General features: G+C 37.6%; 1 protein-coding gene and 1 non-coding gene across 4 annotated transcripts in view; both read right to left on the bottom strand.

Annotated features, from left to right (window-relative positions):
- Positions 1-12,410, bottom strand: part of LOC149319009 (AN1-type zinc finger protein 4-like) — a 115,080-nt gene that overhangs the window by 28,339 nt on the left and 74,331 nt on the right. For 2 of the 3 annotated variants that reach the window (XM_089510920.1, XM_089510921.1), the window contains exon 9: positions 110-161. The exons of the other annotated variant lie outside the window; for it this stretch is intronic. In XM_089510920.1, the coding sequence (XP_089367046.1) occupies positions 110-161 (52 nt within the window). The remainder of the gene's footprint in view (positions 1-109; positions 162-12,410) is intronic. 3 annotated transcript variants of the gene reach the window in all.
- On the bottom strand, positions 6,840-6,950 carry LOC149319010 (U6 spliceosomal RNA). Its single transcript, XR_016280347.1, has one exon. It is a non-coding gene; the product is annotated as a U6 spliceosomal RNA (small nuclear RNA).

Genomic DNA, 12,410 nt, shown 5'->3' with positions numbered 1-12,410 from the left:
TCCTCACTACACCATATTGCATAAATACATGATTACACCATTTTCTTTGGTGTGTTTGATTAAACTGCAAAGTATTAATAGATCTTATAATACTGGATTTATTACTTACTTGTTCTTTTTCCAGTAGTCACAATATTTCCATTCAATCCATGTCCAGATGACTACAAAGAGGAAGAGGAGGAGGAGGGGGGGAAGAGGTATTTGGATATCAGTTTGGTATCATGTCCCATAGGATAAAATAACAGACAAGTTAATTAGAAAATTTCAACATCACAACATTCAGTTGTTTAATAGTTGCAAACTCTTCAGAACCCTTCAAACAGGAGCAAACAGAAATATAAATAATCCCCACATTACTTATTTATTTGGATATTAATATACTATTTTTCTTTGCAAATTCACATTTATCACCATCAGATAGTGAAAAATAAATAGGTGATTAATATCAATAAAATGTAATAATAATATTATACAGGAGTCAAAAATCTATAACTTGTTGTTCAACTGAAAATACCAGCACAGACAGAAATAATTACTGCTGTTGTTGTTTTTAGCTGCCCTAGAGTCAACTCTGTCTCATGGTGACCCTGTGGACGATACATCTCCAAGAATCCCTATCCACTACTGCCTTGCCCAGCTCCTGCAAGCCCTTGCCCATAACCTCCCTCGTCGAGTCTATCCATCTGGTCTGTGGTCCATGGTCTTCCTCTGTTTCTTCTACCCTCTACCTTTCCTAGCACTATTGTGTGTTTTTTCCTAGTGATCTATGCCATTTCATTATGTGACCAAAGTATGATAGTCTCAACTTGATCACCTTAGCTTCCAAGGAGAGCTCTGGTCTGATCTGTTCAAGGGCCCTTTGTTTGTCTTTTTGGCCATCCTAAGTACTCTTCTCCAGAAACACATCTGGAATGAGCTGTTTTTCTTTCTGTCTGCTTCCTTCACTGTCCAGCTCTCACATCCGTACACTGTAATTGGACATCAGGGCCCTCCCCACAAAGAACAGGAGGCTGCCGTAGCTGCGTACAGAGTGGGAGGACTGGGGAGCCCAGAAACATCAGGACTCTCCTCACAAAGAACAGGAGGCCATTGTTGCTGCTGGGGACAAAGTGGGAGGTGAAAACAAGGCGGGAAGAGGGCAGAGACTCCTAGGAGTGGAAAACAGGAAAAGGGAAATGGAAAAGAGAATTGAGGGATGAAAGAAGGGAATAATAGGCAGGCAAGTATAAAACAATATTGGAACAGCTACTGGCCAGCAGCACTAGTGGTGGGTGACACTGAAATCAACTCTCATAGAGAGAATGGTTGTGGCACCATAGCTGACACTTGTCAGCACTGCGCAAAAAGTAGGCAAAAGGTGTTCCCACTTGCGAGACCATTTCACCAAGAAAACCCTTTAGAAATAGGTAATAGAAATAAGTAAAAAAATGAGAATCAATACCTTCAGTTTGCCACAGATGCAAATAGGCAATTAATTTGTTCCTTAGGAGCAGTGCAATCTGCCCTCAGGTTAAAATTCTGAGTTCTGTATTTTGGACTAGTTAAAGCTGATGAATGATTGTATGACACACTACAGTAGTCAAAGCAGAAGATTACGAGAGCATGGCATTTCATATCCTGGAATAACTGTGGCTTCTCAAGGTAGTTTATATTAAATAGTTATAAGGCCATGGAGACTACAATGAACTAAAAATGCAGCATAATTTTTTAAAATTAATACAGTGTGCCTGTGTTTTATGCGGGTGCGCCATACGCAGCTTTCAGCATACGCTGAAAGCTGCACTGGAAGAGCCCATCACGCGCCCCGGAAGGACTAATGGGGTGTGCCTCTGTGTGCCATGGGCGTGAGCCCCATTACTTCCTATGGGGCTTCAGCATATACTGATTCCCCCTTACGCGGAGGGATCCAGAATGAACCCCTGCGTAAGGAGAGAGCGCACTGTACTACCTGTAAAAACTGAAATTTAAAAAAATAAAATCAACATCCAATCATTTAAAAGCAACTAACATTCCAGTATTTAGGCTCATTTAAAAACAATATGCAAGAGACTTAGGGGTCCTGCTACCCAACTGATAAGAGTAGCCATCCAACTGACATTCCAATTATAGCATACTTATTGAAACAATAGGATTTGCATAAGAGTTGTTTCACCATTTAGCTGGTTCAATGGGTCTACTTTAATTTCTCCAATAAATGTTCCAGGTTTTTGCTATTTTTTGCTAATAGTATGGTATCTGTATATCTTAAACTGATGATATCACTTCCTCCAATTTTCATACTTCCTTTCTCAGAGTCTAATACTGCTTCAGTTGATATGTTCAGTGTACAAACAGGAAAAGGTGATAAAATGCACCCTTGCCAATTGGAAACTATGTGTTTCTCTGTATTTTGTTCTCACAGTAGCCTCTTGTTCTGAGTACAGATTATATTGAGTATCAAGATAATCAAAATCATGTGGCACCACCTATTTTGTTAGAAGCAACCCATAGTTTTCCATGATCTACGCAAACACTTTGCTATAAGCTATACTGTATATCTTAAACTGATACTACACAGGCTGATTTTCTTCTGGCTTTCTTTGATGTGTTCTATTATCCAATGTATGTTTGCTATATGATCCCTAGTGCTTCTTCCTTTTGTGAATCCAGTTTAGATATGTGACATTTCTCACTCTTTTCTGAGCATCAGTTTTGAGCATCACTTTGCTTGCATGGGAGACTAATGAAGTGGCCCTGTGGCTACTGCAATCTCATAAAATCATAGAGTTGGAAGAGGCCTCAACAACCATTCAGTCCAACCCCTATGCAGGAATATGCAATCAAAGCACCTTTGACAGATGGCTATCCAGCCTCTGTTTAAAAACCTCCAAGGAAGACTCCATCACGCTTTGAGGCAGTGTATTCTACTGTTAAACAGCTCTTACTATCAGGGAATTCTGCCTAATTTTGAGATGGAATCTCTTTTCTCTGATATCCTCTTTTTGGGAGATTGGAATGTATATTGAGTGTTTCTAATATGAGGGTCATTGTTTTGCTTCCCTTATTTGTTGACAGATTTTAGTTAAAATGCAAGTAGATGCTGTCTCTGTAGCTTGAAGCAGCTCTACTGGTATGGGATCTGCTCCTGGTGATTTATTTCTCCCAAGTACAGCCTCCACTTCGCTTTTTAAAACTGAAAGTTCATCTTTTTTGAATAAATCTGTTATCCTTCTATTTCTTCTACATACAGTGGGCTCTCAACATTAGCTGGGTTTAGGGACACAAGACCCCCATGAAAGTGGAAAACTGCAAATTAAAAAAAAAAAAACGTTCTTTTTTTACCTGAGAGAACACCTCTCTAGGAATCTCTAGATCCTCCTGCTCAACTCTGTGGTCAGCCTGCCGCATAAGGGAAAAACACGTAAATTGAAGCCCCATTAGAACTAATGGGGCTTGTTTCTGCGGTGCGCACCTGGCAAACCACAGGGCGCATGCCCCATTGCTTCTTCTGGGGCGTGGGAGAAGTCTTTCCGGTGCGGCTTCCAGTTTATGCTGGAAGACGTGTATGGGGCGCCCGTGTATAATGCAGGCGCACTGTATATTGGCCAGAGAATTGCACTGGAGAACCTACAAATGCCTAGAGAATTGTTCACTTTATGAATCTCTATGCCTTTCAGCGTGAGTTCTGGAAGATGTTGAGTTATGTTGGAGGACATACAGATTCTTAGAGGTGCTATATTAACAAATTCACAAATAATTAAATCCAAAGTCAAGGCTACAAAGTGGAGAGATAACTGTAGCCCTTCCATGCATTATTTCGATCATCTTTTTATTTCTATTTAGTCATGCAATTTTTATTTCTATTTAGTCATTTTTTTCTGCCTCAATATCTTACATTTCTCAGTTTTCAAATTCATTTTGTTTGTTTTGTCCTAGCTTTCTAAACTATTCAGGTCATTCTGAATATTCATTCTGTCCTCTGGGGCATTAGATATTCCTCCTAATTTGGTATCATCTGCAAATTTGATGTGTATGTGCTCTTTTCCTTAATACAAGTAGTTGATAAGCCTGGGTGGCACAGTGGTTAAATGCTTGTACTGCAGCCACTCGCTCACAAACTTCAAGGTTGTGAGTTCATTCCCAGCCAGGGACTCAGGGTCGACTCATCCTGAAAATTCTTTCAAGGTACCCAGCTTGATGGGGGCAATTAGCTTACAGTTAGAGACTGCTCAGTGCAATATGAAGATATATATAGCTGCTGCTGTGTGATAAACATATTAAATAGCACTGAGCCCAGGATAGAACCCTGTGGCACACCACAAGACACTTCTCTTCAGGATGCATCTTTTGGGTTCAGTCTGTCAACCAATTACAAATCCATCCAACAGTTGCATTGTCTAGCTCACATTTTACTGGCCTTTTGGGAAGAATATCATGGGAATCTTGTCAAAGGCCTTATTGAAATCAAGATATGCTACATCCACAGCATTTCCTTCATCTATCAAGCTGGTAAATTATCAAAAAAGAAGAGGAGGAGGAGGAGGAGGAGGAGGAGGAGGAGATTAGTCTGGCATGACTAATTGTAGAAAAATAGAAAAGGAAGAACAAGACACCTCTTCCACAAGATTTAAGAAATCAAAGGGAAATTTAAACGAAGAGTAGGGATGCTCTGTTACATGACTAAATAGAAATCCTCCATCTTCAACATGACATCCTTACAAATATTTAAACAGGGATATCATATCACTTCTTATCCATAACTTCTATCTCTTTACTTATTCTGTGTTGAATTTCCCCTATTCTGTTCTCTGCTCAATTTTCTTCAGGTTGAGCACCCTTTTCTGAGAAGACTGAAGCAAAGAAGGTGTTGAGTAATTCTACCTTTTCTCTGTCCCTTGTTAGCATTTCTCCATCTTCTCCATGCATCATCACTTCCACACCAGTATGCCATCACTCTCTAGACCAGATCACCAACACAGGGAAGTATTAAAGGCCCCTTTAATGGTGATTATATATGTAGAAGTTGATTCATTATATTGCAGTTTGTCTACCATTACTTGCCAATTTTTTTTTTAATCTTGTAGCCTCAAGTACCTTTTGAAAGTGCCTAAACAGTGTTTTGAGATCCAGTTCCCCCCACTATCTACTGTTTTCTCCCCCCACCAATTCCTGCCTAAGGAAATCAGACATGTTTGTGCTGATCAGGCTCCCAAATTTGGTGTGGGATCCAGTCCTTTTGGTGATGATGTTTTTAAAGTTTATCACCGTTATATTTGGAGATTTGCATTTTATATGTTGGCCTTGGAAAGGAATATTACTGGGGAAGGCTTGTGTCAAACGCCACTCATTCAGCTACAAGATTTGCAAACTGATGCAGATGTTTAAGCTCTTCTTCTACCTTAGATCTGGATAATCTCAGAATAGTCTCACTGAATGTTAAAGGACTGGGTTCTCCTGCTAAATGCACCTGGGTTGCAATTTATTTGAAGAAATTGCAACCTAGTATCACATTTCTTCAGGAAACTCACAGAAAAGGGATGGGAAATATATTTTCTAGCTCAAATGATCAAAACCAGTACATGGCTAGAAACTCCATGAAGGTTCGAGGGGTGGCAATCCTAATTGACAAAAAATGTCCCATTATAGAAGAGCAGGTAATAAGAGACCCAAATGGTCAATATGTAATTCTGCAAGGCACCACAGAAGGCAGGAAGTTCACTTTTGATACTTTTTATTCTCCCAAAAGTGAGCAGAAAACTTTTCTGTAAAGCTTTATAAAAATCCTCTTAGACAATGCAATTGGTGAAATTATTATTGGTGGTGATGCAAACGTAGTTTTAAATTATAATTTAGATAGATCACATCACCCCTCTATCAAACATCATTACCAAGGCTGCCCTTCTGGACCCATAGAGAGCTACACACCCTCACGATAGAGAATATACTCCCCCCATACTTATAAGACATACTCTAGAATTGATTACTTTTTTGTATCTCACTCCCAGATCACTGATGTCCAGATCAATTCCATCACTCATTCTGACCACAGGTCATTGTTCATGAACTGGAGAATTAACCCTGAGGTTCCAAATAAAACCCAAATCTGGAGATTTAACCCCTCCCTTTTATCAGATACTCAGTTCCAATCTCAATTTAAATAGACCATTAAAAACTTTTACAAAGAAAACAAGACTAAAAGTACCTCAGAAGCCCTTCTGTGATACACTTTAAAATCAGTTCTTTGAGGGCTATTTATTCAGGAAGGAGCTGGGAAAAAGAAATGAGAAGTTGTACTTACCATGAAGAGTCATTCTGGGATGGCAGGATAAGTAATCCACTGATATCTTGGGTTTTATCCCATGCGCCATCTGTGAGGCAGGAGTCAACATTCCATCTTTTTTTAAAAGACTCCTAGCTGTCTTCTCCAACAGTTTCTTTAACCAGCTACCTTATCCTGCTGTCTATAGACTTCTTAGTTACCTAATGTTATATCTTGTATATCAGTTTGATATATGATTTCCTATTGTAAATGCTATTTCCATCCCCTTCTTGCAACATATTAGTATTCCAAGTTAGGGAGGGTGTGGATTACTTATCCTGCCATCCCAGAATGACTTCACGGTAAGTACAACTTCTCATTCTCAGGATGGCAGCATAAGTAATCCACTGATATCTTGGGATTTGCCCAAACCCTTCTATTTTGGGTGGGTTTTCATTTAATTACATATGTACTACTGTCTGCATCACTCTGTGTCCAAATGCTGCTTGAGCCGATTTGAATTTATCTATTTTATAATGTTTTCTGAATGTACTTGGTTCTTTCCACCCCACTGCTTCACAGCTATCATGTAGTGAAGTAGATGCTGAATATGCTTTTGTTGTGATTTGCGTGTCATTCTTGTGCAGGGGCCATGCTAATCTTTTCTGTATCGTTCCAATTTTAGTATATGTGATGCCGAAGTTACAATCACATCCACAGTCCTCTTGGACGACGCAACTAACAAACTTTATAAGGAGTTGCGGTCTCCCTGTAACTTGTGCATTTAATGGTCAAGCAAAAAAGAGACAAAGAATCTTGGACATTGAGACTCAAAAGGATATAGCCACACTTGGTAAGGTAGGCAACCTAAAAAGGCTGAGCAAATATAAAAAGACCTTTCAAATAGCTAACTATTTAAGAATACAAATGCCAAAACACCTTAGGGAAGCATTTAATCGAGCTAGATTTGATCAGCTTGGCACTATGGTAAGATATGAGAGATTTAATGGCATCCCTTATAATGAGCGAATCTGTATTTGTGGAGAGCATGAAATTGAGGATATAGCACATATACTATTTAAGTGCAAATTGTATCAGCAGGCCAGAGATTTGTATCTTGGACCCTATATTAAGTGAACAATGCACGGGGATACCCATATTAGAACAACACATTTTATGAGTGGTCAAGAAACAAAAATATTTCTCATGACAGCTCAGTATTTAAGTAAAACAGTTCATTTGAGATCTTCAAATGTGGGGCTGATTGGAGTAAATTGTAGGGGTGATGAAAAATATGATGTATAAACTTAACTATACTTATTTAATGTATTATTATCTATTGTATTTATATTTTTACTTCTTCATTTTTATATCCTTTTTATTTAACCCTTTACAGAGATTATACAAATTTTGTTGTATTTGTTGTATTTTGAGATGACCCACGGGCTAAGCAATAAACATTGTTGTTATATCTGCTTTTGTAGTAGCCATAGATCTAGCAGAATGTGGCCATACATTCTGTGGCCTTGGTTTTCTCTCCAAATCATAGCACATTAAGATATATGCTTTTATCCACCTTCCCAATGTTGTCTTAGATGCTTTATGACCCAATGTATGTAGATTAAATGATATAAATAATGATTCCGTTTTTCTGATTGATTCTGTTCTTTTCTTATAGAGCGCTATGGCCCTTTTGAGATCTAACATGTGCCACTGCTTTTCCTTTTTGTAGGATTAGGACAAAAAAATAAGTAAGTAAATATTCTCGTTATAACTGTGCTTTCTGATACACTTAGGTAAAAAGGAAGCATCCAATGATAGTACTAGTCTGTCCTCTTTAAACCTGCAAAAATTAGGTTATACTGACAGGGCTGTCAATTCTGATACTCTTCTGGCTGATGTTATTGCCACCAAGAAATGTATTTTAAAAGATAAATGTTTTAAACAAGAAGTCTGCATTGGTTCAAAAGGAGCTTTCATTAACCTGTTTAATATTATATTCAAGTCCCAATGTAGAAATCTATGAACGGTTGGGAACGTTGTTATAGTTGCACCCCTTATGAATCTTTGAATACTGTATGCTCATTTGTTGCTAAAGTACCATTTCCAAATTTCAAGACCACCGATAATGCTGCAATTTGTCTTTTCAGTGTGTTTGGTCTTAGACCCTTATTTATACCTTCTTGAAGAAAATGTAAAACATGTTGCAATTTTATATTTCTGAAATCCACTTTTTCATTATGGCACCAGTTAATAAACACCTTCCATGTACGGTTATATATCCTCTGAGTTGTTATCCTTCTCAAAGCCAAAATGGTATCAATTACTTGAATTGTATACCCACATCCCTGTAACTTCATCCTCTCAATTCCCATGCAGTCAGATTTAACCATGCTGTTTTTGAGTGCCACACTGGACCCTGTGTCAATAAATCTGGCCTATTTATTGTATCAATAAATCTGGTCAGTTTATTAACAATCTTTTTAGTAATGGATACCATGGCTTTTTTGGCCAATTTGGTGCTATGAGAGTACATGAGCTTTCTCCATTTGTATTTTGTTGAGTACTTTTGTATTATCTTCACTGGAGGGAAAGCAAACAATAAACCTGTTGGCCAATGACTGTTCAATGCATCTATCCCCTCTGCATTGTGATCTTTCTTTGTCAAAAAAATACTTCTGAACCTTCTTGGAGGCAAATAAATCTATTTTGAATGGACCAAACACTTTCGTTAACCTGTTGAATTCCTCCGGATGTAGCATCCATTCCCCAGGGTGAACTTGATATTGACTCAGATAATCTGCTTTCATATTTAATGTTCTTTTCAAATACATGGTTTGAATTGATTTTAAATTCTTCCCTGCCAAAATCAATATTTTGGTTGCTTCTGCCATCAGCTTCCAAGAATGTAAACCTCCTTGCTTATTTTTATACATTCGTACTGTCATGTTGTCCGTTACTATCAAAACATTCTCGTTTATTACTTCTCTCTTGAATTTCAGTAGTGCTAGCCTTACTGCCTTCATCTCCAAATAGTTTATATGTTGATGTCTGTCCACTTTTGACCAAATTCCCTGAGTGTGGCAAAGGGCACAAAGTGCTCCTCAACCTCTGCAAATGACATCTGTTGTTACTTTTATCTGATTCTCTAATCTGAATGGAACCTCCATGCTTACATTGTTTTGTATTGTCCATTTTAAGTTTTCTTTATGTACTGTGGAATTGTCAATAATCGATGAATCTTCATACCTATTTGTTTTTGATAAGAACGTAAAAATCTTTGAAGCAATTTTGTATGAAACCGTCCCCATGGCACCAGATGTATTGCCGATACTAGTAATCCCATGGCTTTTGCCAGCCACATCAAATCTGCCTTTTTTGATTTTATCAACAGTGATATTACCTGTTTGATTTTGTTTTGTCTTTCTTGTGACAAACTTATGCACTCTATTTTTGTGTTTATCTTTGCATCTAAGTGCGTTATTTGTTTTGCAGGTGTTAAGTTGCTTTTCTTGTAATTTAACAGGAATCCATATTTTCCCAGTATCGGAATGTTAAATATAGTGTCCTCTTGAATCTTTTCTACTGTTTCTGCTATGATTAGTACATCATTCAAATATGGAAATATTTGCACTTCTTTTGTCTTCAGGTATGCAATTATTGGTATCAAGACTTTTATGAATACTCGAGGAGCTGAAGCTAGTTTGAAAGGTAGTGCCCTGAACTTCGTTTGTTCGTTTTAGTATGAAAATTTTAGATATTTTTTGCTGATTTTGTCCATTGGCACATGCAAATACGCTTCTTTGAGATTGAAAGAAACCATCAGATTTTATTTTCCTAAATTCTATTTTATTGTCTGTAGAGTTCCATTTTGAACTTGTAGTATTTAATAAACTTATTTAGATATTTCAAGCTCAGGACTGGGCTGTATCCTCTTTTAGCCTTGGGTACCATGAAAAATATTGAATATACACCTAGAAATCTTTGATGATGTGGTACTTTTTCTATTGCCTGAATACTCGATTATTTATTTCCATTTGAATTATTTGTAATTTTTTTTTTTTTTGCTCTGGTGAATTTATTTATTTATTTATGGTATTTATACTCTGCCTCTCAGCCCTAAAGGTGAAGGAAGGTATCTGTACTTGGGCATTTTTTGAAATATTATTTTGTAACCGGATGTCAATATTTGTAAGACCCATACATCTGTTGTTATTTGTGGCCAAATTTGTCCACAATGTATTAACCTTCCTCCCACTGCCATACTTTTCATGTCAGTATTGTTGTCTTCCTTGCTTTGCAGAAGTATTTGATCCTCATTGATTTTGTTTATTTTGGTAATTTTGTCTTTCGTAATGGCTGTTGAAATCTGAACCATTGTTGTCTACATTGTCTAAAGTCATTTTGTTGGCCCCAACCTTTGTTTCCTTGAAAGGAATTTGTCAGAACTTCCCTTCATTCATTTATTCATTTGGGGTTTCTGTCATGAGGGTTAAAGGTTAAGGGTTAAGGATGAATATTAATAGGTTAAAGTAGTAATGGGTTTATGGTATATTGATTGTATATTGATTAATGGAATGTACTAGAACGAGGCAGGCTGACTGCTAGACTCTGTGTTTGCCTGTTAGGTTGGAATGTAAGGGAGTTACCCTGTCAGCACAGACTGTCTCTGTGCTGGGAGGGGGAACTGACTCATTAAGTGCCTGTTGCTAATAGACTTTTATGTTAACATGTTCACTATATTTCAATATGCTGCTATTATATGTATAATAATAATAATAATAATAATAATAAGCTTTATTTGTATACCGCTTTTCCGTGGAGGAAATTTTCACATTTTTTTCTTCTTTAGAGGAGGATATGCGATTGCTGCCACCTGTGACTCCTCCTTCTCTCTCAAACAATCTCTGCCTCCTTTGCTGTCTGCAACTGTGGAGAGCAAGGCAACATGCCAATTTGAACTGTTTGTAGCCTTACTGGAGATTTCACAGAAGAGTTGTTTTAAAGACCCTGCCTGGATTTTCATTACTTTCTTGGTAAGTAAGCATTTTTTTGCTTCTTAAACTCCTTTAGGTTTTTTCAGTGTTTGTTTTGGGGAGAGAACCATGCGATTGCTGGGACTCATCCCCTCCACAGCAGCTATGGACAATTTCCTCCGTTTCACTTTCACAGGAGGACACAAATATTTGTTTTAAAGCCTCATTACCAGAAAGATGTTTATTTTCATTCATCTGATGAGGAAAAATATTATCTCCAGAGATCCATTTTAGATGGGTCATCTGAGAGGGCTGCTCTTCTTTTTTAGTTTGTAAATTCATTGTTTCTGTTGCTGCTGCAATCAGCTGCTTACCTGACTCTCTTTAGCATTTTCTGTTTAGTTCTATCCATTTTTGTTAATGTATATTTGTATTGAAAATGTCCAGATGTGACAATAGTTGTTACAGTTTAAAATTGGTTACAGCTGAAGGCCAAAAAGTCTAGGCTGGAAGACAAAGTGTTCAAGGACAATGGATGAGACAAAATGTAAACAAGATATGTTTTGTTGTTTGTACTGTGATTAGTTCCTATGTTGCATGACAGCTAGTGGGAAAGTGGCTGGTCTATCATGGGAATGTTATTCTTATGAGGGAACAAAGATTGATGTTATGTTCAAGTTTTTCCTGTGAGTATGGACTTTGAGAGGAAAAGATGTGTTGTACAGTTTTTAGCTATTAGATCGTGTATATAGCAATAAGACAATAAAAGCCCTCACTGAATGAAGCTTGCTGAAGTTTGTTTCATTGATTAAGCAGCTGTTTCACTATGCATTGTTCCAGCAAGCTGAAGTCTGTGTTGGAGTTTGCTTTGATCCTGAGTTCCAGAAGAGACTACATTTGCATCCAGTTGGTACCAGTTCGGAACCACGGGGCAAAGAGACATCACCAAAACAAATTTTTCTAACAATTTTATCTGCTTCAAATTGAATAAAATCTCAGAGAAGGGGTTGCCGGATGGCAGGCAGGCAATTAAAAAACTGTCGAGAAGACTGTTAGGAGTCTTTTAAAAAAAAAGATGGAATGTTGACTTCTGCCTTGAGGATGGCACATGGAATAAAAACCAAGATATCAGTGGATTACTTTTGCTGCCATTCCGAGAATTAAGAGATCTAACCAAACAAACACTTATGTCAGAG

This window comes from Sceloporus occidentalis, unplaced genomic scaffold (genome assembly GCF_023333645.1).
Source record: "Sceloporus occidentalis isolate IW3139 unplaced genomic scaffold, rSceOcc1.0.p SCAF_2, whole genome shotgun sequence".
Classification (NCBI taxonomy): Eukaryota; Metazoa; Chordata; class Lepidosauria; order Squamata; family Phrynosomatidae; genus Sceloporus; species Sceloporus occidentalis.
Note: the sequence above shows the minus strand (reverse complement) of the source record. Positions and strands in the feature narration are given on the sequence as shown.